General features: G+C 37.7%; 1 protein-coding gene across 4 annotated transcripts in view; it reads right to left on the reverse strand.

Moving 5' to 3' along the window:
* Positions 1-9,277: 9,277 nt before the first annotated feature.
* The window catches only part of SMAD4 (SMAD family member 4), a 57,199-nt gene continuing 38,506 nt past the window's right edge, over positions 9,278-27,970 (reverse strand). For 3 of the 4 annotated variants that reach the window (XM_043975181.1, XM_043975182.1, XM_043975183.1), the window contains 4 exons: positions 22,034-22,217; positions 20,632-20,800; positions 12,319-12,457; positions 9,278-10,838 (listed from right to left, as the gene is read on the reverse strand). In XM_043975181.1, coding sequence (XP_043831116.1) covers positions 10,627-10,838; positions 12,319-12,457; positions 20,632-20,800; positions 22,034-22,217 — 704 coding nt within the window. In that variant the 3' untranslated portion in view covers positions 9,278-10,626. Of the gene's footprint in view, positions 10,839-11,693; positions 11,806-12,318; positions 12,458-20,631; positions 20,801-22,033; positions 22,218-27,970 lie in introns of all 4 variants that reach the window. The other variant, XR_006354057.1, reaches the window with a different exon arrangement.

Consider the following 27,970-nt stretch of genomic DNA (forward strand, 5'->3'; position numbering starts at 1 on the left):
CATCTCCAGTCATCGTAATGTCTATCTTGACACTGGACCCAGATGGCTTTAGGATCATTTAGTTCAAGGAAGAAAAGATAGGAGATAGTTTTGGTCACTGGGTTTTATCAGTGGAACACTGGGTACAGGCCTAATCTTTGAAGTTCACATTAGGTCTTTTTGTTGGTGGTGGTGGTGGGTTTTTTGCAGGGCAATGAGAGTCCTCCACCTCTACAAGGGAAGGAGGTAGACCCAGCTTTCCTGCTCCCTAATCAAGTATCCCTTTTACCACACCTACCCACCTTTACCATAATCACAGGGTAATGAGTTAAAAGAGATCATGAGAGATCTAGTCCAATTGCTTCATTTTATATCTAAGGAAATCAAGGCTGGGAGAGACTAAGAGAACATAGGTAGTAAATAGTCAACAGTAAGATTTGAACCCAAATCCTCAGACTCCAAATCTAGTGCTCTTGTTGATAAAATACACTGTCTCCAGCCACATAACTATCCTCAGACCGGAACTTGCTTAGTCCTACTATTCTTTTTTTTTTTTTTTTTTTAGTGAGGCAATTGGGGTTAAGTGACTTGCCCAGGGTCACACAGCTAGTAAGTGTTAAGTGTCTGAGGCCGGATTTGAACTCAGGTACTCCAGACTCCAAAGCTAGTGCTCTATCCACTGCACCACCTAGCTGCCCCAGTCCTGCTGTTCTTTACCTAAACTTAGAGACTTAAAAACAGGGTTGGAGGGGCAGCTAGATGGCGCAGTGGTTAAAGCACCGGCCCTGGATTCAGGAGTACCTGAGTTCAAATCCGGCCTCAGACACTTAACACTTACTAGCTGTGTGACCCTGGGCAAGTCACTTAACCCCCATTGCCCCGCCAAAAAAAAAAAAAAAAAAAAAAAAAAACAGGGTTGGGAGGTTTTATCTCCAATCTCCTGATTTGATTGCTAAGGCTCTTCCCAAAAGGAACCTGCTATTTAATAAGGCAGAAAGCTGACTCTTGACATTTCGAGGCTTCTCCCTTTGGTCAGGCATCCTGACTAGACCTTCAACATCCATCTACTTATGGAAATAATGAGAGGAGTAAAACAGACTCAATTATAAGATACTTGGGAAAGATTCTACTGCATCAGCTAAAAAAAAAAATCCAACTAGATAAAAACACAGATCGCAACAAAGGTGCAGCTAGATTTGCCCAAAAGGCCAGAATAATGGAGGTTGTCCTCTCAACATTTGGGGTCCAGGTCTAGCGTTTCCTCTAATGATCCAGGACCCAACTATCCGGGCCAGACTCTGAACCCTATCTTGCCCTCATCAGGTTTCTCTCAGTAAGTGCTGCTCACCACTCCAGGTTCCATAGCATGGAGCAGCTATCAGAACCCAGAATCGAGACATCTACAGTTTTTAGTCAACCCAAATTAGAGCAAGTAGAGCCAAGCACTTTACAAATACCTCATTTGATCCTCAGAACAACCCTGTGAGGTAGATGCAATTATTATCCCCATTTTACAGTTAGAGAAACTAAGTCAGAAAGAGGTTAAATGCCTTGCCCAGGCTAAGAAGTGTTAGAGGCTGGATTGGAACTCAGGTCTTCTTGATCCTTGGCCCAGTGCTCTATACACTACACAAGCCAGCTGCCTCTATTGCCTCATAGAAAGTCATGGTTGTTAACTGCTTTTTCAATTCACCTGAAGCATAATAAATTATGTTCCAGACTCTTATTTTAACTGTGTGAATCATTGTTTCATTATTGCATATATATAGTTGGATTCTGCTATTCTCTTTAGTTTTGCAGGCGAGTTCATCCATACCCTCTTCCACTTAGGGTGGGTTCCTCCAGTTCATGTTCATAGTGATGATTTTTAATTGTCTATTTCCCTCCTATCATCTTGAACTTTTCCCTCTCTGTTGCTCCACCCTCTCTTTACAAAGAAGACAATGAAAGATAAATTTGCAGAACACTATTGATCTATAATCCAAACGGCATGTTTCTGCTCTACTGCTCCTCTTCTTTTCCCCTCGCCTGCCTCCCAATCACAGATTTTGTTTTTCTTTCCTTTAAATTCCCCCTTCCTGTTCAACTCTCTAACATTAGCCTTTGTTTGCTTATAACTAATCCCTTGCTTTTAAACCTCTATCTCCCCCATCTCTGTCTCTGCCTATTTCCCTGATGAACTGAATGTATTTCAGCACCAGATGTGTGTGTATTCTTTTTTTTTTTTTTTGCAGGGCAATGAAGGTTAAGTGACTTGCCCAGGGTCACACAGCTAGTAAGTGTCAAGTGTCTGAGGCCAGATTTGAACTCAAGTACTCCTGAATCCGGGGCCAGTGCTTTATCCACTGTGCCACCTAGCTGCCCCTGATGTGTGTGTATTCAACCCTTCTTTGGTTAAGATGAAAGTGAGGTTCATGTCATGCATGTTCCCCCCATCCCTTCCTCCAGGTTTGTACATTCTCCATCTCATGAATCCCTATTATATGAGAATAAACTCCCTCTCCTTTCTCTCTCTTCCTTTCTTTCCTAACATTTCCCCTTTTCTTTCTCATTGTAGAATCATAGATTTAGAGCTTAAGTGGGTCTTAGAGGTCAACACTTATTTTATAGATGAGGAACCTGAGGCACAGAGAGATTAAGTGACTTTCCCAGGGTCACATAGTATTTCAGAGGCAGGTCTTGAACTCAGGTCTTCCTGATCCTAAGGCTAGCTCAATATCCACTACATTAAGCTGCTTCTCAAAACACAGCAAAAGCACCAGCAGCAGCACTACAATTTGTCCTTTTTTTTTTTTTGTGGGGCAATGAGGGTTAAGTGACTTGCCCAGGGTCACACAACTAGTAAGTGTCAAGTGTCTGAGGTGTCAAGTGTTCAGGTCCTCCTGAATCCAGGGCTGGTATTTTATCCACTGCACCACCTAGCTGCCCCCACCTCTGTCTTATTTAACTCCTTCTGTGATCCTTGAAGACATTTTATTCTTCCATGTTAAAATGTAAACCCTTCAGGGGCAACTAGGTGGCACAGTGGATAGAGCACTGGCCCTGGAGTCAGGAGTACCTGAGTTCAAATCCGGCCTCAGACACTTAACACTTACTAGCTGTGTAACCCTGGGCAAGTCACTTAACCTCAATTGCCTCGTTTAAAAAAAAAAATGTAAACCCTTCATCATGGTGTAGCCTCTTCTAAAATGCTCAAATGCACTTACCCTAAATGCCTAAATGTATTTCCTTTTTTGTTTGTTTTTTTCTGAATCCTGTGGTTGCATTTCAAAGATTCTACTCCTTTCTAGTCTTCTCTTTGGAAATGCTTGAAAGTCTTCCATTTCCCCCCCCCCCCCCTCTAGGATTATATTTTTTTCCAGGTAGGCTATTCTTGGTTGTAAGCCTTGATATTTTGTCTTCTGGAATTTTATTCCAAAAGTTCCTCCTTTGAATTGGTACTGCCAAGGTCTGCATCATATTAACTGGTTTGTTGGTGCTTTAACTTTTTTTTTTCTCCATTATTGGAATATTTTTTCTTCAACCTGGAAGCTCCTGACTTTGGTTATGATATTCCTGGGAATTTTAATTTTAGGATTTATGATTTCCTGAAATATGGTATACAAGATTTCTTTTGGTTAAGATTCTCAGGTAGGGGCAGCTAGGTGGCTCAGTGGATAAAGCACTGGCCCAGGATTCAGGAGGACCTGAGTTCAAATCCGGCCTCAGACACTTGACACTTACTAGTTGTGTGAGCCTGGACAAGTCACTTAACCCCCATTACCCCGCAAAAAAAACCAAAACCCAGATTCTCAGGTAAACATGATTCTTAGAGATCAGGTCTTTTGGGGGGGGGGAGCAGATTACATATTCTTCTGCCTTTATTTTTTTTTCTTTTTATATAATTATATAATAATATAATATAATAAAATAATATTTAGATAATAATATCCTGCTTGGGCAGGGATGCTTTGGTACTGGTCTAGCCCTGTCTCCAATGGCGGGACTGAGCTGCTGGTGTTCCATGCCTGCTATCTCTCCAGGCTCATACCTGCTTAGATTCTCTCTAGGCTATTTTTGTTCAGTCCTGGACTCCATGGGGATTATAATTGTTTCTCTTTGGCTTCCTTTCTTTGCAGAGTCCCTCTGGTGCATTTTTAGAGTTTCACTGCTCTGTTTAGGGGGTGGGGGGGTGGGAGAAGAAGATCTGAGCTCCTCTAGGTCCTAGTTCAGTCATCTTAGTCAGAAATTGCCTTCAAAATATCTAGATGGGGGGCAGCTAGGTGGCACAGTGGATAGAGCACCAGCCCTGGATTCAGGAGTTCCTGAGTTCAAATCCAGCCTCAGACACTTAACACTTACTAGCTGTGTGACCTTGGGCAAGTCACTTAACCCTCATTGCCCCACCAAAAAAAAAAATCTAGATGGATGTCACTGACATCAAAAATGTCAAAACATAATAAACTTTAATTTGTTAAAAAATACTTGTCTGAGCACTTTTAGGAAAAAAGTGTCATAAAACCAAAAGACAGTATGTAGTAGCTTCAAAAAAGATTCAGGACTCCCCTTTTCCTCAAGGTGATGGAACAATTACAGTACAAGAAGGTAAAGATGCAGTGGAAACCTCTTCTTGGCTGATATTTCTTACACATACATACATCCATACAATGTGCTGTTAGGCTCATAGTTGAAGTGAAGTATTAAAGAGAAACACTGAGAAGCTTCATACTGTTTCTATTAGACTGTGAACTCCTTGAGGGCAAGGGCTGTCTTTGTATTTCCAGCATCTAGCACAAATGCACCTGGTATATAGTAAGTACTCAATGAATACTTATTGACTGACAGGTAAAGAAATGGTAAGGCTAATCACATTTGAATGCCACTGAACAGTAAAAGAAGAATGAGAAAGAAACCTGAAAACTGCTGAGATGTAAAGCCACTGAGGACCATGGGTCAGAGCTAGGAGGGGACTTTAGCTAATGAGTCAAAGCCCTTTTGATAGATGAGGAAACTGAAGTCCAGAGGGGGAAAACGATTTGCCCTTGTCTCACAGTTACTGGTAGAACCCATCCCTGAACTTCTGGTTTACTGACTCCTCCCCACCCCCCTAGCCCTGGCTCTTTCCACTATGCCCAACATTGCCTCTAAGAAATTAAAGCTCAACACAAAAACTGCACCTGAATGAAGGAGAGATGCCTCCATAAGTGAACTGTTTGAAGTGCTGGCATTTCACTGGTTGGTCTGACATCTCACCATAGGAATGAACTCAGTGTGACTTGGCAAACCCTAATGTCTTCCCCCAAAACAGCGCATGTGAATGTCTAGGGGGCAGTGAGGAGAAAGAAGAAACATTAGCGTATGCTGGTACACATTTGGGACAGGGACAAACCTATGCTTCTGATGTGGTGAGCTGAGGGAGAAGACAGGGAAGGCTTGATCAGACAGTCAGACAGACACACACACATACACACTAATCCCTCCCATTTAAAGCCTTTAATGCTTCCTCCTCAAGCTGCTTAGTGCTCAATTTTCCATGTCTCTAGCAGGCTTAGCTGTGTCCAATACTTATCAGTCTTCACCTAAGCAGTATCACCTTGAAGTAGAAGCAGCAGGGCTCTTCAAAACATTTTTTCTATACTTTGATGGATCTATAATCTCACTCATGTGGTCACTCCCTATAATTCGGATTATAAACCACATCGTCTTTTATCTTGTGCAATTCTTGTCCATGTTTTCTGGTAAGTTCTGTAAGGAGATCCACCCAATATGCTGGGATCATTCCTCTAGCTTTTTTTAATTTTTTGCAGGGCAATTAGAGTCAAATGACTTACCCAGGGTCACACAGCTATTGTGTCAAGTGCCTGAGGCCAAATTTGAACTCAGGTCCTCTTGAATCCAGGGCCAGTGCTTTATCCACTGCGACACCTAGCTGCCCCATTCCTCTAGCTCTTGACATTTATTTATTTATTTATTTATTTTTTTAATGGGGCAATGTGGGTTAAGTGACTTGCCCAGGGTCACACAGCTAGTGTCAAGTATCTGAGGCCGGATTTGAACTCAGGTACTCCTGAATCCAGGGCCGGTGCTTCATCCACTGCGCCACCTAGCTGCCCCACTCTTGAAATTTATTAATGGAGCATTCAGGTGATCCACCATTTCTCCTGGCTCTGATCAGATCATCAGCCTTCCTTTCCAGTCATACTTGTCCCTCGTGATATTCTCCATACGGCTTCTCCTGCATTTTTTCTTCATTGTCAATGTACTGCATCTTGCTCATGCCTACCATGACCCTCTCGCTTTTGATTTTTGGAGACAGCGGCATTCCATAATTCCAAGTCACCTAGCATCAAGGGAATAGGGATGCTTAAAAAAAAAAAAGATGGTCCTTTATTTCAGGAAGAAGCTTGGATCATTAAAACCAAGGCATAATTTTTCACATCCAATTGAACAAGTACCTATGATGTCCAAGGCTCAGTGGTAAGTACAAGGGATACAAAAACACACCTGCCTCCTCAGGTAAACATACACAGTACAATTAACTTCTAATTTCTCAGGAATCCACTGTCTGGCAACTTCAGAAGCAGCTAGGTGATACAAAGAATAGAGTGCTAGGCCCGGAGAGCCTCAGACACTTAACATTCAGCTGATATAGCTGTTAACCTGTCTGCCTCAGTTTCCTCAATTGTAAAATGTGAATAATAGCAGCTGCTGCTTCTCAAGGTTGTTTGGAGGATCAAATGAGGTGATATTTACATAATGTGCTTTGCCCAGAGCCTAGCACATAATTATAAATGCCTGTTTCCTTCCTTCCTACTTAGAACATAACTGAGAACCTGAAAGAATAACAACATGGACCCCTGAGGTCATAAATTCTATACACTTTGCTTAAAGAACCCTTTCAAGACATTCAGGCCTTTTACTCTGTATGTTGCACACAGGAAGGTTTATTGTTATTTCTGAACCCACAGCAAATTTGAAGCTAGAAATATATAGTGAAAGCCAGAGAGAAAAATTCTAAAAAACAGGCTCAAGATCTCAAAAATCCCACCATATTTTGGGATAATATAAGAGCAAACGGCTTCACCTACCCATGAGAGCATCACTCTATTGCAGCCCTATGTAATAATCAGTATTTATAACACTGGCCCTAAGCCATTAAGAAAAGGCTAAATTATGTTGCACATCTTCCATTTAGGGAGCCAAGAAATGTTTAATATATTTCAGAAAGAGTTCCTTTTGTATATGGCTAACTTTTTTTAATGTATAAAAAAACACAAAATCTTCCACTAAATGCTCTTCTGATACTTCATCATGGTATGGAATTAACCCTGAATTCTTTAAGGCTACACTAATGGAGTACAAACTCTGGCAGAATGCATATATTCACCCTGCCCTGGACCAAATATCTCAACTGAAACTGAGCAGCTTATCACCACCTGGTTTTCTACCAGGTCATGCATTTTTTTCCATGACAATTCACCATTAAGGCATAGAGAGGGCTTACAAACTAAGTAAGGACAGGGAACACACACTGACGAAAACAGTACTTTAAGTACTGAATTATGAACACACCAGCAACAAGTCTGGACATCAGAGGACACTGTTCTAAGTTACAAAAGCTATAACTATAGATTTTTTTATCAATACCATCTTGGAAAAAGACATACCCTAGCTGTCAGAGAAGAATGAATAAAACCAAGAGAAAAGTCTCATAGCCTACTCACTGTAATCTTCCAAACTACAGTTTAATAGATTATAGACGGGGAGGCTAGGTGGTGCAGTGGATAAAGCATGGGCCCTGGATTCAGGAGTACCTGAGTTCAAATTTGGCCTCAGACACTTGGCACATACTAGCTGTGTAACCCTGGGTAAGTCACTTAACCCCCATTGCCCTCCCCCCCCCAAAAATAGATTATAGAAGAAATATTTGTAGCAAGTTCAGAACCTTAGGGTGGAGCAAAAGAAGAAGAAAAAAGAAAAACATTGGTTTTCTCAGCCCTGAGAATTATCTGCTATATTTTAGACCACCCCCAAAAAATTCCTTAACCACAAAAGGAGCTGTAATTGATGTTTTCTTTTATTGCTTCCATTATGATTTGCTGCAATTCAGTAAGTTCGTTATTCTCCAAACTCCCTGTGGTATTAAAAAAAAAAAAAGCTGGGAACAAATCCACCATCTAAAGTTGGCAAACACCTGGCAGGTCTACTGCTAAGTTAACTCCAGCCCCCAGGAAAAGATGAAACCGGGTTATGCTCAGCAAACCTTTATTAGGTATCTATGTGCCAGGGATGTGCTAAGCACTTGGGAAAAACAGTCCCTGCTTTTAAGAGGCCTGTAGTCTATCAATGAGATAATAAGAAGTTCCCCACAAAAATGAAATTACAAGTCTGGAAGACTTGCTCTACACCTCTACTACCTACCCCATCCCCCTAAGATAATTGTGAAAGCCTAAGAAGTAGAAATTAAGGCAGTGGATATAAAGGCCACACAGAAAAGGCCTTAGGCAAGATTATCTACTTCCCAAAACTATTTGAAAAATCACTTTTCCATATTCTTAATTCTTAAAAGTACAGTAAAATGGGATTTAGTGTCTTAATTGAACAGATTATTAATGGGCACTAAATTCTTCTTGGGCATAATAAAGTAGAACCTAAAAGTAGGATCTTTCTTTATAGAAGCATCTGAAAACACTATTAGAAACAGAATCGCAATGCTGCCAAGTTTTTTGTTGTTTTTTTAAATATCTTGCACACAGTAGGTGCTTATTGTATTGTCTAATGCCTAATGGATTTCATTTTTAAGGTGTGTAGCTCAGAGGTTTATGCTGACATTCACAAGCATACTAGTATATTGTTTGTTAATAAGGGGAATCAATGAATAAGAAGTCCAGAGAAGAGAGAAAGAGGTTCCTACAGACACAAGCACCCTGCACCTCTCTGAGATTTTTATAAGACAATCAGAAACAATCTGCTTATAGCCTGCTTTTGTTTGTTAAGTTTATAGGGGCTGCTTAAACAAAAAAGTAAAACAAATGGACCTAATGGAATATGTGAGTGATACTATATTTTATTTCACATTATTTATCTTGTAGACAACCAGGCCTTTTTCTGCTACTGCAAAAAGTTCACAGAAGATCTTGAACTTCTACACATTAGACATAATGAACAGTGAAGAAGTCTCGTATAAAGTATTAACAACCACGGTTGCTTGCTTACTACTGTATTTTTGCCTGTCATTTAGTAGAAAATTGATTTACCATTTAGTTAATGGACTTGAGTGCAAAAGATCTTTTTTTAAAAAGCAAACCTAGATTCCAAGTTTGTATACTGAGATTTTCAGAGTTTTATTTATACCACTAGCGAGATAAAAAGCATACATATTGTTTCTCTTGTACAGTCAATACAATTGCAACTTTTTCTACTTAAATTCTCTATACAAAGTCATTGCCAATTGATATGGTCATTGATGGCATAGGGCTTAGAATAACCAAAAGGTATAAAAAACAAGTTTGCAGTCCTGCCCCAAGATACAAAAACTGAATTTCAAACAATGTCATAACATACATGATTTAAACTGTATACGAAAAATCACACATCAAATCAAGTACAAAAATAGTTAAACTACCCATTATGAACAATTGTAATGTTTCCATTATTCTGCACAGTATTTAACACAGATTTTTAGCAGTTTCCAAAATACTAGTTATTCATTATTTAGTTTAAGCATTATCAGCTTTGCAGAACAGTGTGACATTTAAGTGGAGTGATAATACTCCTTTTAGTGTTTTAAAAATACAAAAGTTTTCCCTATGAATTAATGAAGGAAAGCAATTCCTATTCCAGGCTTTTTAGTAACCAGACCCAATGCCCAGAAATTTAGAAAGAATACTACTATTCTTCAACAGGGCAGAGAAATACCTCTTCTTAATCACAGTTATCAGACAGAGAGCAAAATGTAATTTAAAACAAGTTTTTGTCTAGCGGTAAGGATTTTTTAAATATATATATATATATATTAGCCTTGGCAAATGTAAAATCGAAGCTGCAAGCTACAATAGGAATTAAAATGTTGTCTTCACTTGTTCAAGTTTCAAAGAAATTACTTTGGGAAGAGGTTCCACTGAAATTTTTGTGACCAAATCTCCACAGAGTCAAGTTGCTCTTAATAATATTAACTCACCCACATGGCACAGTATTTTTGATTAAGATATATGATTAACAGTAACCACTCACATACAGAATGAGATAGAGGTGAATTCTCTTTGAGAACTTTCTCTGCATTTAAACATTAGCAATGTTGAATTTATTCTGCAGAATAACATCTAAGATTATGTATATAGGTTTTGCACACAAAAGGCTCTAGTATGTGCTAAAGGTTACATTTTCAGCACTGGAATGATTCCTTCATATATAGCTAGTAAGGACTTCATCTGGATATGTTTTCCCCTATTTCAAGCTCTGAGTCATGCCTCACACCTGAAACAAGTTTCTAAATGGGGGGAAAGTTTTTAAATCCAGTTTCTGTCTGCTAGGAGCAAGGCAGCAAACACATTTTCCAACCTTTTATGAAAAGATTAAGCAGAACAAAAGTAAAATATATCTTCAGGTTATAAACAGGATTGTATTTTACAGTCCACCATCCTGACACATGGCCACAGCACAAAGACCTCAGTCTAATGGCTGTGGGTCTGCAATAGGCATGGTATGAAGTACTTCATCTAGGAGTTGGAGGGCACGGTGTAAATGAATCTCAATCCAGCAAGGTGTTTCTTTGATGCTCTGCCTTGGGTAGTCAGGGCCCCAGCCTTTTACAAAACTCATCCTGAGTATGCATAAGCGGCGCAGGTCATCCACACCAATCCCAGCAGCTGCAGACAGACCTAACAGGAGAGAACAGAGTATGTCAGAAGGACAGGCTGACATCCCCCCTCCTCCCCACATTGCAAGTTAAGTAAAACGACCAGTTTTTCTTCAGTATCTCCTCAGCATACAATCTCTTTGCCAAAGTGCCAAGAAACAACTGGAGACCTTGATTGGACAAAAAGGGTCTGAAAACACTTTGGGCTGAGGTGGTTTGCTGCTCACAAGTGCTTCTAAGTGTCTACAAATATAAAATATCAAATGACCACAATCTAGAAACACTCCACCTAACTTTTGTCTTTACAAGTGGAGGTAAAGGTACAAGATACAACTCACATTGAGGCCATAGTACATAGATAATGGATTGGTTACAAGAACCTTAGTGTCTACATCTATCATAACAGAGCCTAGTTTGAAATAAAATATGGGGAGTAAAGAGATTGTTTCTATTTCTGGTTCCACTAGGATTTCTTTGACCCAAGATAACCTCTGTGCCTCAATTTCCCAGTAAACAAAGTAGAGAAAGTGTTACTATGTTATTTAATGGGGGTGTTGGGATGAGAATGAGGATGTTGGTAACACTCCTTAGATCTCTGGTGAAAATATTTTATGCCATCAACAATTACATTGATGGCTGTGATGCCTGAGGAATCCAAAAAGTCAAGCTGTCAAAATTAAAAATTAAATGCTAACACTGAATTTTAAAATCCTAAAACTACAATGGCGATCATTCTACATCTCATTTTCAAGTCAGAACATATATAGTCAATCTGAACCCATCAATATAACAATGAAACTAACGGGAAGAATTTGCATGTACTGTAGAGAAACCTGCAGGGCCACTGCAGTTTTCTTAGCCAGTGTGATTTGCTTACCACACTGAAGAGGTTAAGAACAGGGGTTGAATGAATCACTAGTTATGCCTTCAGACGTGGAAGATGGTGCCACGTGTTTCCATCATAAAAGTCTATAGTCAGCAGTTTAACTCTGCAGTAAAAAATTCCCCATCAGTGTGAAACCTGGCACACAGTTCAATTTTACCCTAAAATTAAAAAAAAGTTCTACACGTTATCAAATACCACCCTCACTCAGTTTTATCTCCATGCTTAGAATAACTTAACAACAACAACAAAAAAAAACCCTGAGAGGTGCCTGATTTTGAAATCAGGTTCTGCTTTCCTGCTAATGCAAAAAATTGTAGCCCACCCTGATAGAGCCTCTGACCTGGTTTGGCAGGAAGGAGGGAGTAAAAAAGGGTCAACGTGATAGCACAGTAACCTGTACCTCTTCGACCCCACTCACCTCTTGAAATTAAGGAAAACTTCAGTTACCATATAAGAGATTTGCAAACAAATTCATGTTACTTTCATTAAGTACCACAATCCCAATAAAGGTATTTATCACATAAAAGTAATTTACAGGCTGAGTTTATGAGGACAGAATACTAAGCATTAGCTTTTTATTTTTTTTTCCAAAGGGCAAATTCAAAAGGATACTTACTGATAGCAGGGGCTATTCCACCTACTGATCCTGGTCCAGGGATATTTCCTGCTACTGCTGCGGCCTGAGCAGCTGCTGCAGCTTGTGCAGTGGCAGCCTGCTGTTGCATCTGACGGTGGCACTGGCGTAAATCAAATACCTTTTTAAAAAAGTATAAATTTTGAATTACTGTCAACAGCAAGAAAAGGTATTAGAGATCAAAGCTAATACATTCTTACTATATATACCTTAAATGTGTAGCTCTAATTATTTGGAACATAATATGTAGAGGCTCTATTTAATCTTTTATCTTAAAAAGTGGGTAAAAATTTACTTAGGAAGGAGGTGGCCTTTAATTCTCTCATATGAGTGTATGTATATGGGTATATGTGTGTATATACACATATATGTATACACACACACAGAATTTCACCTTTGAGTTAGCTCTACTTCCTCCTGGGTGTCAGGAGAGGGGGAGGGTGTCTCTCTCCTTTAGTTCTTCATTCCTCTTGGCAGCATTGGAAAATATACTCAGAAAGACGAGTGAAAGTGATAGAGTAAGAAGAAGCAGTCTAGCCTAGCTTTTCCTCACAACTATTCCCACAAAGACAAGCACTAGTCCAAGTAAGTCGTGATCAGGAAACTGAAGGAGAACCCACGTGGGCCATTTTCCTGGCCTAAGAACATAAAGGCAAGTGATTAGAAGAGGAACTGTGGAATAGGCCTGCAGCTCTATCACTCGGATTCCAAGAGGGATCTCAAATCGAATTAAGCCCTGGGCTATCTGACCACAGAGCAGCATCACAGATTCCACCTCCTGAGATCCAGAGCAGGAAGAGGCCAACAGTGCTTGACCTCTGATCTCCAAGCAAGTGTGTAGGCTCAAGCCCTCAGGATCAGACTAAGGCTACAAAGAACCTACAGCTCTGTTCGTCAGAACCTGGAAAGCCTTCTAGCTAGATGACTAGGGCTGCCCTTGTGATCTTTGTAAAAGATGGCATTCAATACAGAGAGAACAGAGCAGCAGGAAATTATGAATAAAACTACCCAGACCTATTAGAACAAGAAGACAGTGAAAATAGAAAGAATCCAACAATTAAAACAATAATCAATCATAATTCTCAAATACTGATGATAAAGAATGCTACCTACATGTTGACCGAAGGGAGATGAAGAAAATATGCAGGATAAGGCACATTTTTGGACATGGGCAATAAACAGAATTTGTTCTTACTTGATTTTGCATATTTGTTACAAATTTTGTTTTTCCTCCCTGCCATGGGGAAATAAAATATATGCTTGATAAAATTATAAAAAGATGCTTAAAAACAATAACAACAAAAACAAATGAAACTCCCAGGAACATTAGAGCCAAAATCTAGAGCTTCCATGTCAAAAAAAAATACTACAAGCAGTCAAAAAGGAAGAGTTCAATTAGTCATATCAACAAGCACTTACAATGTGTCAGGTACTCTGAGAGCACTGGGTATACAAAAACAAGCAAAAAGCCAGTCCCTGACAACCACTGAGCTTACATTCTAATGCAAAAAGACAAAACATTAAAGGGAGCTAAAGGGAAGGGGGAGAGTATGTTCAGAGAGTCAGGAGCAAAGCCCAGAGAAGAATTAAGAAATAACTATGTCTGGGAAGAACAGAGCAATCAGAGGAAAGCATTACAAGGGCAGAGAGATCTTTCAGTGAAAAAGCTATTGAGGGGAAAGAAGTCAAGGTCAGAGCCCAAAGAGGAATGGGAAGCGAACATACCTTTAGGAGTATGTATAAAACACTTGAGAACCTACCTAGCAAGATACACATATGAACTACCAAGCACCATTTACAAAAATAAAGACAGAGCGCGAATAATTAAATAGTAATTGCTTGTTAGTGGACCAGAGAAGGGTAAAGGGACAGGGTCTACTATATGCCAAGAACTATTTTAAGTGCTTTACAAATATTATCTCATTTAATTAGTTAATAGACCATGCAAATAAATAAAAATATCAAAATTATTACCTAAATAAATATACTTATTCGGTGCCATGCCAAACTACCACAGGATTTACTTTACAGAACTAGAAAAAATAATGAAATTCATCTGAAGGAACAAAAGGTCAAGAATCTCAAGGGAAATAATGGGGAAAAGTGGAAAGGAAGTGGCCCTAGCAATACCAGATTTCAAACTATATTACAAAGCAGTAATCACCAAAATGATGTGGAACTGCTTAAAAAATAGAGAGGTTCATCAATGGAACAGATTAGGTACAGAACATACCAAAGCAAATAAGTCAGATAAATTCAGACCCCAACTAATAGGATAAGGACTATTTGATCCAAACTTCTGGAAAAACTAAACAGGAGTCTAACATAAATTAAGTTTATACTAACATCTATCACCATATACCAAAGTAAGTACCAAATAAATATATAACCTGGATACAAAAGGTCATACATCATAACCAATTTAGAGGTACAAGGAAGAAATCTCAGATCTATGGATAGAGGAACAGTTTATGACCAAAGGATAGAAAAGATCACGGAACATAAAATAACATTTAAAAAAATTTTTTACACAAACACAACCAATTTAGCTAAGATTGGAAGGAAAATAGTTAACTGGTAAAAACATCTTTACAACAAGTTTATCTGCTAAGTGTCTCATTTCCAAGATATATAAGGAATTGATTCAAATCTATAAGAGCCATTCCCCAACTATAAAGTCAAAGAATATGCACAGTCAATTTTCAAGGAAAGAAATCCAAGCTATCAATAGCTATATATGAAAAAATGTCCCAAACAACACTAATAATTTGAGAAATGTAAAGACATTCTCAGATCCCACCTCACACTTATCAGATCAGCGAAGTCAACTAAAAAAAGGAAAATTAAAAATGTTACAGGGGTTATGGAAAACAGGCACACTTGATACACTGCTGGTAGAGCTGTGAATCTGAAATACACATTCTGGAAAGAAATTTGGAACTATGCATAGGAAGTTACTAAGCTAACCCTTTGACCTGATGATACCTATTAGGCACTTACCCGAAAGACATTTTAAAAAGAGGAAAAAGGCATAGTATAAAAATATAGGAAGGCAGCTAGGTGGTGCAGTGGATAAAACACCGGCCCTGGATTCAGGAAGACCTGAGTTCAAATTCGGCCTCAGATACTTGACACTAGCTGTGTGACCCTGGGCAAGTCACTTAACCCCTGTTGCCCTGCCCCCCCCCAAAATATAGCAGGGTTTTGGTTTTGTTGTTTTTTGGTAGTACCAAAGACATAAAAATTAAGGAGGGAGGAACACCCACCAAATACAGAATGAACAAATTATGGTATATGAATATAATGGAATATTGTGCCATAAGAAATCATAAAAGGGAGGGTGTCATTGAAACCTAGGAAGACTTGTATGAAATAATGCAGTACGAAGTGAGCAGAACTAGAATAATTTACACAATAACAATAACAAAAAATATACACCACTGAAAGCCTAAGAATTCTGATCAAAACACTGATCAACTATAATTTCAGAAGAGTGATGATGAAGAATGCCACCTACCTCCTGAGAGATGATGGACTCAACATGCAAAGTAAGACATATTTTGAACATGGCCAATGTGGGAATTTGTTTTGCCCACCTATGCATATTTTTTACAAATGCTCTGATGGTGGGTGAGGCTAAGTAAGGTGGAGAAGAGAAAACTGATTTACAGTTAACTAGGGCAAAAATAACATTTGTTTTTTTAAGCTAAAAATAATTAAATAAAAGAAATTTTGGGTTTCTTTTCATCTTCCCTACAATAATGAAAAAGGATTTACAATAAGCCATCAGAGGGGCACAGCTAGGTGGCACAGTGGATAAAGCACTGGCCCTGTATTCAGGAGGACCTGAGTTCAAATCCAGCCTCAGACACTTGACACTAGCTGTGTGACCCTGGGCAAGTCACTTAACCCCCACTGCCCCGCAAAAACAAAACAAAACAAAACAAAACAAAACTTTACAATAAGCCATCAGAACTGTCCTACTTAGACTCCCTTAAAATAAATAGCATGCATTTATTTACTAGTAGGCAAATGGCTAGGGTTAGGCTAGGAGTCATAGAACAAAAATCATCCATCCATTGAGTACTAACCCTTAATCCCATTACTTAGTCACTTACTAATAAACTACCAATTAACTTTTATTCAAAATTCCCAACTCAAAAACTGGGACACTAATCCATGGTTGGTAGAGTTGTGAACTGATCCAACCATTCTGGAGAGCAATTTGGAACTATGCCCAAAGGACTATAAAATTGTGCATACCCTTTGATCCAGCAATACCACTGTTAGGTTTATATACCAAAGACATCCCCAAAAAGAGAAAAAGACCTATTTGTACAAAAATATTTAGAGCAGCTCTTTTTGTGGTGGCAAAGAATTGGAAACTAAAGGAATGCCCATCAACTGGGGAATGGCTAAACAAGCTATGGTATATGATGGTGCTGGAATATTATTGTTCTATAAGAAATGACAAGTAGGTTGACTTTGGAAAGGCCTGGAAAGACTTGTATGAACTGACAGCAATATTGTTTGATGAAGAATTATGAATGACTTAACTATTCTCATCAATATAATGATCCAAGAAAATCCCAAAGGACTAATGATGAAACATATTATCCACTTCCAAAGAAAGAACTGATGTTGATTGAACACAGACTGAAGCATGCTATTTTTCACTTTCATTTTTTCTTTTATTCAAGTTTTCTTATACAAAATGACTAATATGGTAATGTTTTACATAATTGCACAGGTATAACCTATATCTGATTGCTTACTGCCTCAGGAAGGGGGGAGAGGAGGGAGGGATAAAATTTGGAATTCAAAACTTTAAATAAAAATGTTTATTATTGGGAAAAAATCCCAACTCAGCAGGCTAACCTTCCTTCTTCCCACCCCAACACACATCAACATCATTTTGATATGCTAGCTCTTAATAAGAAGTGTTACGGAGGCATAAATTGACCTTGAAAACAAAATTAAAAAAATTTACTACTTTTTCCAGGCTTATATTGGTTTAAGAACCAAAGTGATAATGTACACAGAAACTCCTTGATTCCATATCCATGATGGGTAAGTACCTAGTTGACTAACTTTAGCTATAGTATCAAATATACAAAACCCATCTACTTTATAGCTGATACATTATAAGGTTTCAATCAAAGTAAACTCAAGTGTCCTTTCCCATCTGAGTTTACTGCTTAGGTCATTCATATATACATAAAATAGTTTCCATTTTCTCAAGTGTACAAAATCACAATCCTCCCCATTGTTTACATCTCTGTTCAAGACATACATTTTTCTAGAAAGCCTTCACTGATAAACACCAGTGAAGTAAAAAACACAAAGCTCTATTATGTATTCACACATCAGTTTATTGTATAATATTCACTCTAATTCCATTTAAATCTGCTTCATAATGAGGTCAAAGATGTACATTATAATTTTATTATCATAAGAATTTGCATCGGTGCTAAAATGGAATATCCAAGACATTAACAGCTATCTTCTGCTATCAATGGCCTTAATAACCACTAGTTAAAATGTGATTTTAGTCATAATACTTAAGAAATTTCAAGAACTAAAATATCGAAAACCTCTGGTAGAGGCAATAAAAGTAACATAGTTAACTTGGTTTCATAGGTTGTGGTAAACAATTTCAGTTATGGTTGTTTTACACTAAATCTACTATATCAATAGCATACAAAATAACTACAATGATAAAACCTGGTGAGTGGAGTGTTGATAATCAAATGCAAGAATCTCAACAGTGTTTTTCTCCTACAAGAGTTATTTCTGAAGTCAAAGACATCACATTCAAAAGCCTGACAATTCCGCCCAGCTACAATGCTGAGAAAAAAGTTAGCTGTTCTCTGCTGTCAAATTTTGATTCATCCATTATATCATTAATGGATTCCATCTGCAAATATTAGAACATATTATTAAAGACATGATTAAAATGCTACATCCCTTTATTTAGAATTTTCAGTTATAATTTAAAACAATTTAGAATAACTAATGTTAAATAGATGTTGGCTTGGAGCCAAAAATACCTCAGAGTAGTTTTGATTTAACAGGCAACTTCATTTGAACTTCCTTTGTTCGGAAATGTTTGTAGCCAGGCAAGTACTTCATAAATACCACCAATGACTAATATTAGTTGTTTTTCTCCCAGTGTTTGAATTTAAGTATTTGCTTACTAACGTAAATATTTATTTACAAATTTACTATAAAAATAGTCTAATGGATAAATCTTTATGACAATGCTTTCATAAATCAAAATGTGAACACAGCCAAAAAAGCCCCAAACCTTCAATTAAAAAATGAATTTAAAATAAAATAATCATGTTGGGAAGTGTGAAGGCACTTCACTGGAGATATGAACATATGATCCAACTGGATTCAAACATTTCTTTACTGCCTATTATGCACAAGGTACTGGGATGGACATCAGAGATTCAATATTAAAAAGATGACAACCCCTAACCTTAAGGAAGACGAGACATAGACATATACATGTACAATACAAGGTAAGGTGTGATGCAATAAAATGAAGAATCCCAAGTACTCTAGGATAAGAAAGACAGACCATTTTAAAAGGTATGTGTGAGTGAAAGCCAGACCACTACCAAGTGGTGTTCTGGTGCCCGTTTTGCCACTCTAATTTCAAGTCTGGTGTTCTTTTCACCACACCACATTGCCTCCCAAACAAGCCCCCTTGTGTTCAAGCATCCAGAGAATTAGTTATGAAAAGAAAGGAATTTGAGGGCAGGAAGCAAATTATGACTTTCTGCTTGTAGACCCTAGGTCATACGTACTACACAGTTATTTGTAGTGTGCTATGCACTCTTAATGCACTATTGAAGGGATTATACATAATACTTGCTGAATTATTGGGTCTAAATGACAACACTGGTACCAATAACTTAAAATGAATCAAGGGAGAAGGAGCAAGAATAGACCTGTGCACCAATCATTGCGCGCTATCACCTTCTGTACTATCTATAGTCTTAGTGTTGAGTGATCTTCCCAAGGTCACAGTCAGTATGTGTTAGAGGTAGTACTTGAACTCAGGTCTTCCTGACTTCTATCCATTACACTGTATTGCCCCTATGTGAGACAAATGAGGATTTGTTGATTTAAATTATTTGGCAATATACATGCTGTTTTCTATACATATGCTTTAGGGTCTACTGCCCCCAAAATGTTAACTGATAAAATGTTACTGCTTAAGATTTTGTGTACACCCAAGTTACTTCTTTATTTTGGCTAATAAGCTGAAGAATGTACCCTGGGCAAGTCACTTAACCCCAATTGCCTCACAAAAAAAAAAGAAAAAGAAATGTTCCATCATTAAATAAACCCACAAATCTTAATGGAATGATAGCTTACAATCAGACCCCTGAGAGAGTGACTTGTAAGGACTACCATTTCTACAGAAGAGATATGTGAATGAATTAATATAGTATCCCAAGTAACTTCCCAGGAACTAAAGAGAGGTCCTTCTCAGTTACTGAGTTACAACGTACAGTAAAACCTCACTAAATGAATTTTTATGAATAAAAATAGTCACAAGCAGGAACGGTCCAAAACAATTTGCTAAAAAATATATAAAATATTAAATTACCATTTTTTCATGTGGATTGCATATTATAAATGTCAATTAGGTCATATAATATACAAAAGTTGATGAAAACAAGGTAATTCATAATAGGCCTAAATTATATAATAATACATCAAATATAAAATTCCTTTAACATCAAAGAATAGGTGGACCCAGATGCTGAAGACATGCTGAAGTATTTTTTAAATTTTTTGAGATTTTGGTTTGAAAAGTTGCTAATTTTAGACTGGATTCCCCTTTTCATAAGATACTAAAAATTTGCAGAGAAAGAAATTTTAAACTTTTTTAATTCAGTAAAGACCACACATTACTGTCTTTATTTTTGCAAATTCCAAAAGAGTCTAACTTGAATTTGTGAAGTTCCACTACATTAAAATACTTTTATGATAAACAAGAGGTTTCATGTTACTCTAAAGTAAAAATTTTCTAATAAATCCTCTGATAAAAGGGTCTATTAACTGAAAAGAAACCAATCACTAAATAATGAGCTCATGGTTTCATCCTATAAAAATCCACTAAGAGTAAGTTCCCAGAATATTAAGCATAACTGACTAATAATTCCACATTTATTACAATTAAGCACAAAAAGCATTTCATTTTCCATCTACCCCAAAGTCTTGTAAATGGTAATCAGATTTAAAAAGCAAACAATCGCACAAATGTAAAACACCAACCTTTATATATGCACTTGGATAAATCTTGTGAACAGCATCTCCTGGTGCTCGCCCAGCTTCTCTGTCTAAGTAGTAACTTTGCACAAACACTGCATGATCACTGAGGCACCTAACCCAAACATCACCTTCACCTTTACATTCCAGCTGCACACCCTTGCCTATGTGCAACCTTCAAAGAGGGAAAAGAAAATTACATTTTAATGTATTTACATATTTAACCAAAATTTGTTGTAATATTTTAATTAATGCTTTTTATCTTATCCCTGAAAGAAATGATTATTTCTCTTTTATATTAACAGCCAATTATTAATTAAGATTAAGAATTTTTTCTTTCTATTTCCTCATTCAGAAATAAACCTCTGTAGGTTAATACAGTTAGTCTTTGAAAGACACTCTGGGAGCAGCTAGATGGCGCAGTGGAGAGAGCACCGGCCCTAGAGTCAGGAATACCTGAGTTCAAATCCAGCCTCAGACACTTAACACTTACTAGCTGTGTGACCCTGGGCAAGTCACTTAACCCCAATTGCCTCACTAAAAAAAAAAAAAAAAGAAAGAAAGACACTCTGGACCCTTGCCCCAAAATTGACCCCACACAGGCCATTTTACAGGTGGAATTGTTACCCCACCCAACTAGAAAAAACGTACAAAGAGATTCTAACCTAGGTGAATTCTGGCCTTCTGTGTTCTGAATACTTGGGCTTTGGGGGATGGGGATGATGGTGGTGGTAGATCCTTTGTCTAGGACTGTCCAAGGCTGGGATGGTCTAGGATAAGACTGACATACTCTACTTCGATTTATAATATTCATTCTCTCATTCTTAACCAATCAGAGTTGTTTGCCACCTGTCAGCAACACTCACTCTTCCATGGCTATATAAGTGACAAGTCAAGAGATCTTTAGTTTAGGAGGGAAGGGTAAATGACCATCCTTTTATTAATTATTTACTAGGCATAATTAATAAAATGATTAATTACTTAGAAATTATCTCAATTTTTTTAAACATCCCATTCCATCACTTAACCTAATAAATTAAAAGACAAAATTCCAATTTATTTAACCACTTGAATGACTGAACTAAAATTGCAGAAACAGTCACAAAATTTTTTTAAAATGTTATTTTCCTGGGGCAGCTAGGTGGCACAGTGGATAAAGCACTGGCCCTAGATTCAGGAGGACCTGAGTTCAAATCCAGATCCAGACACTTGACACTTACTAGCTGTGTGACCCTGGCCAAGTCACTTAACCCTCATTGTGCCACCAAAAACAAAACAAAACATTATTTTCCTGATACCTACCTTGCTACATAAAAACCCATATAATCTATATAGGAACGTATGCCTTACAAAAACAAGATCAAATCTAATTCTGGCCATATATTCACATTCATTTTTGCCATGTTACCTTGCTCTCTCAATGGCTTCAGTTCTGTGAACGTTGGAGAGCTGACCCAAGCAAAAGCGGTCTCCTCCAGATGGGTCCACATATCCATCGACAGTAACAATTGGGCAGCTTGAAGGAACTTTAAATGTCTCTCCTACCTGAACATCCATTTCAAAGTAAGCAATTGAACACCAATATTCAGGAGCTGTAGGAGAAAGCAAATAGAAGGAAAAAAATTGTTAATCATGAACACAAGAGATATTGGAATGACTTCCCCATCCATGAAGCAATTATAGCCAAAACTCTTCCTGAGAGCTTCTGGGCCACTATAAAATCTATTCAAAGGGATGAATATTAGCAGTACACAGAAAAGTTGGCATTTTTAGCTCTTGAGGTTATTAACAACAACAAAAATGTAAGTTTTCAGACGAGCATGGTTTTGTGAAAATATTGAATATCCACTGCATACAGAACACCATACCTGTTATTCTAACAACTTATGAAAAATGAAGAAGACTCAAATTTCTATGTCTAAGTGTAAAGTCAACTAACTAATATGCCTAAAATGAAACGGAGCTAAAGAAATTCTTTTTTCATAATGATGTCAAATGATTACATGAAAGATTTTTTCCAACTTTCTTTTAGTAGGTTCTGAAAATATTTCTTAGAATAAACTAAGCCTAAGCATTCTAAAATTTGAACCTCTCAATAAGGTACAGAAATCACAAAGGGAGAAATTAAAAATGATTTTTCCAAGGTGGCTTTTTCTATTTCTCATTTAATGTTCAATAGAATATTATAATCATCACCCATAAGACTGAATCAAACTACTAAAACTACAGACGACCTATCTTTTTTCCTTGCCTCCAGTCAGAGGTAACATGTGAAAAAGTGGTATTTTTTTAATTGTTTGTCAATCAGCAATAGTATTGGGAGATCCCAAAAGCTACTTTGTTACTAAATACTGTTATGGCTAGTGTGGTCATGCTTTTATTGGGTCTTGCTAGTTAACCTCAATTAATTGAGAAATATGTTATTGCTAAAAGACACTGGGATGAATGATATGAAGAAAAAGCCTCATAGGTCTAGTCAAATTCCTCCCCAACTATTATATTAGTCAACATCCATGATCAGCAGTCTCAAGAACTACTTGAACAATTCTGGAATTATCTCACTGAGCAGTCCATTTCATCATAATTGTTAGAAAATCCTGCCTTATACTGAGCTGAAATCTACCTCTCTGTAATATGGAATCTATTTGCTTAGTTAAGCTCTCTGAACAAGATGAATTCTTCTATCCAACAGACACTATACCTCCTATAACTACTGGAGCAATGGGATTTATAATCACAGAACCTGGATTTGGATCCTAATGATGTTGCTTGTTGGCTATGTGATCTTAGGAAAGTGACCTAGTTTCTCTATGCCATGTTTCCTTTTCTATGGAGGCTGAACTACAAAGAACTAGGTAGGTCCCTTGTAGCTCTGGCATTCTATTACCTAAGTATTAAGTCTTTTCTTATCCAAGATGAAGATTCTCACTCTAACCACTGCTGCTTAAGATGTTCAACGGATCTTCACGTAACCTGTTTTTTTATCCCTTTTGCATCCTAATCATTCTCCTCTGGAGGCACTTAAGTTTGAAAATATTCTCCTTAAAATGCGAAGCCTATAACTGACCATATTCTAGATATAGTCTAACTAGGGGAAGAAGACATAAGTATTACCATTCTCTTTATTCTTCAACATCATCGTCTATTAACTGGTAACGGCCTTTTTTGATAGTAGTATCATGTCATCAACTTTTACTGAGCTTAAAACTAACCCCCCAAAGTCTCAGATGAAATTTTAAGTCAGGTTCCTCTTGCCTGGCATTTCTGCAGTTGACTGCCCTTCCCCTCCCTCAATGTGAGGTTTGGTTGGTATTTTTATTTTGGGGTGTTTTGGGGGGGGGGAGGGGAGTCAAGAAAGAGTAAATTTCATTCTCTGGCCAAATGGAATAGCCATTTCTCAGAAAAATATGATACCTGTAGGTTAAATCTCATTATAACAAACTTCAAGGGAATGGACTGGAATGCTGTAGAGTATACTGAAAATTGTTTGAAATAAGTAGGTCTTAATAATATATTGGTTTTACAAAATGTACAGTTTGTCAGGATTTGCAGTTTAACTGATAACACAATTCAAGTATCTACCATGTGGAAAGTACTGAGAATACAAGGACAAAAACAAAACAATTCCTGCCCTCAAGGAGTTTATGTTCTACAGGGAAACACAAACGTAAGTAAAACTATGGGTTAAGAGACTAAAAAACTAAAATTCCAGAAGAAAATAAGTATGTGACTTATAAAGAAGGAAATTTAGCACTCTTGAAAAAACCTGGGAGAATAGCTTAGAAAGAAGATGGGAAATTTCACCCAAGTAGTAAACAGCCTAAAAAATAGGATGGAGAAACGAAAACTAAAAAATTCAGTAACAGAAAATATTACAGCAAAATCAAAGACTGAAAAAATTAGAATGAGTCATTTATGAAACACTGTCCTGAAAAAGACTAGGAAAAAAAAATTTTAAATCACTGAATTCCCTGAGAACTATGACAAAACAAAAACTTGTATACCATAAAAGAAACCCATCCAGAACTACAAAGCCAATCCACTTGAAGGAAACTCCAAACTTAACAAAATCAGAAATGTTATAGTCAAACTCCAGAACTTTCCAAGTCAATGAAAAAAAATACAAGCAGCCACAAAGACCAAGAACCAAGGAATTATAGTAAAGGTAACACAAGACTCCAAAGCAAATATAAGATAGAACAAATATATAAGAATATAAACATCAAGTAATTATACTAAGGCCAACACAAGACTATACAGCAAATATAAACCTTGAAATAAGAAACACCTAAATGAAAAAGAAAAAACCTACAACTGAGACTAACATGTCTTTCAATTATAATTTTTTTTAAATAGATTTCTCTAAAAGAATGACTTTGAAATGTAAAGAATTAATCGTTATTTGAGGTTTTTATGCCTCAGTGCGCACTGGCCTGGGGCTCCACAAACCGCATGGTGCTCCAGCCATTGGTTGTAGCTGTTGCCATGGCGCTGGCACCTCACGTCATCACCACTTGCCGATGCCTACATGGGCCTGGCAAAATTATGATTGGAAGTCTAGTGAGGGCAGTCATGTGACTGTCAGAGCGGCCAGCCAATTGGCTGGGGGCTGTGTGGGGTTTTCTGGGAATGGAGAGAATTTGCCATTCTAGCTGGAAGCTGGAAGAGGACAGGAGGTCACCAAGTGAAGAGATACAGAGAGAAGAGAAGAGAAGAGAAGAGAAGAGAAGAGAAGAGAAGAGAAGAGAAGAGAAGAGAAGAGAAGAGAAGAGAAGAGAAGAGAAGAGAAGAGAAGAGAAGAGAAGAGAAGAGAAGAGAAGAGAAGAGAAGAGAAGAGAAGAGAAGAGAAGAGAAGAGAAGAGAAGAGGCCAGAACAGAACAGAACAGAACAGAACAGAACAGAAGCCAGGACAGAACACTGAGGGACACTTGTGGTTGGTTAGAGGGTGTGATCTAGAAGAGGAACCAGCAAAGGAGACAGAGAAAGAGCAGTCAGATAGGAAGGAGGATAAACAAGAAACAGTGGAGTTTCAAAAACCTAGAAGAGAGTATCAAGGAGAAAAAAGTAATTAGCAGTGTCAAAGGCTGCAGTGAGATCAAAGATAATGAGGACTAAGAAAAGGTCATGGATTTGGGAACTAAGATTATCGATAACTGGAGAGAGAAGTTTCACAGCAATGGTAAGGTCAGAAGTCAGATTGTTAGGGTTAGAGAATCTCGAGAGCGAAACAACAGAAAGTGGAGGTACCTACTGTATGTAGATGGTCTTTTTGAGATGTTTAGCTACAAAGGACAGAAGAGATACAAAACAACTAGCAAAGATGGAATGATCAAATGACGTTTTGTTGGTTTGTTATTTTTAAGGATGGGGAAGACACTGGCATGAGAATGAAGGGGGACAGGTGTTACAAAAAGAAACAGTCAAGTCAAGACTCGATCAAAAGATGGGAAAAAGGACTGAGATTACATGGTTCAAACTACAGATTATTAGGACTACCTGTATGACCTTGTGAAAGTCATTTAACCTCTCTGGACCTGTTTCCTAATTTATAGAATGAAGGAGTTGGACTAGATAGCTTTTAAGGTCTCTTTTAGCTCTAGATCTGTTATAAGAAAAGCATATCTTATGTCTTCTCTCCACCAAAATGAATGTGAGGGAAGAAAGGAAATGAACTCAGTCCTAATAATCTATAGTTTGAACCATGTAATCTCAATCCCAGATCTGCTGACTCTAGTGTCAAGTCAATAAACATCTATTAAGCACCTATTATGTGTCAAGCACAGCACTAAGTGCCAGGGATACAAGGAAAGGCAAAAACAGCCCCAGCCTCCAGAAGCTCACAACATAAAGAGGGATATAACATATAAACAACTATGTACAAACAAGACATATACAGGATAAAGTAGAGGTAACCTCAGAAGGAAGGCACTAGAATTAAAGGGGATTGGGAATAGAGCACAGAGGATTTTAGATGAGACCTGAAGGAAACCATGAGATGCAAATAAGGGAGAAAATTCCAAGCACAGAGAATGGTCAGTAAAAATTAATAGAGAGATGAAGCATCATGTTTGAAAAACAGCATGGATGGCAAGGACACTGGATCATGGAATATGCAGAAAAGAGTAAGTACAAGATTGGAAAGTTAACTAAATCATGAACTAAGTTAGGGACTAATTTATGAAGGCATCTAAACATCAAAGGATCCTGATAGTTGCATGGATCATGAACTAGAGCCGAGAGAAACTTTGAAGTAGGAAGACTAATATTGAGTCCATGAAAGGAGTGTCTTTTGCTTCTTTTTGTATCCCTAGTGCTTAGCACAGTGATGAGGTGATGAAGGCCTTACTAGGATGATGGCAGTGTCAAAGGAGAGAAGGGAGCATATACAAGAGATGCTGCAAAGGCAGAATAGGCAACATATTTGATATGGAGGTTGAGGAAAGATAAGAGTAAGGAATAATGGATGACAGTCTAGGTTGTAAGTGTTAACGACTGGAATGACGCCACCTGCTGGAGATTTACTGTAGAAAAGCTGTGCCATGAGGTGAATATCTCTGAGGGCAAGACCATGCACCTTTTCTTTGGCGTCAGGAAGTGACGTTTGCTGGTGGGAGGAAGAAGGGGGAGCCGGGCCCTCCGACTGGGGCTTTTTCCTGGGGACTCTGGCGGAGAGCGGAGCTAGAAATGCGCTCTCCCTTTAATAGATAGATGAATGTAGGCCTTTCTCTCTCTCTTTACCAAATTCTTATTCTCCTTAATAAATGCTTAGAAGTCTAAGTCTTGCTAAAGCTTATAATTTTTTGGCAACCACTCATGAGATAGTTTAGACAGACTAGCTAGAATTTTAGCCTTAACATAAGACTGGGTGACTAAAAATGGTAGTGAAAAATCCTATGAAAACAAATGCTGAAAATTATCTTTTCATGTAACTGGAAAATAATAAAATACTTTTATGATTAAAAAAAAAGAATGGTGGTGACCTCGACAGTAAAATGAAATTAAAAAGTATATTAAAAATGGGTTTTATTGAACCTCTCAATAAGGTACAGAAATCACAAGGGAGAAATTAAAAATGATTTTGAATATGTTGAGTCTGACATGTCTATAAGACATATAGTTCAAGGAAGAAGGTAGGGTTGGATAAATAGATGTGAAAATCACATGCAAAGATAAAGGAATCTATTAGAGTTGGTGAGATCACCTAATAAAATTGAGGGGAAGAAGAGAGCCTAGGACAGAGCTTTGGGGTACAGCCGTGGTTAGTTACCATGACCTAGATGAAGAACCAACAAATGATACAGAAAAGGGACAGATGTGAGGAGAACCAAGAGAGAGCAATGTTGC

Source organism: Dromiciops gliroides, chromosome 1 (assembly GCF_019393635.1).
Source record: "Dromiciops gliroides isolate mDroGli1 chromosome 1, mDroGli1.pri, whole genome shotgun sequence".
NCBI classification, from domain to species: domain Eukaryota; kingdom Metazoa; phylum Chordata; class Mammalia; order Microbiotheria; family Microbiotheriidae; genus Dromiciops; species Dromiciops gliroides.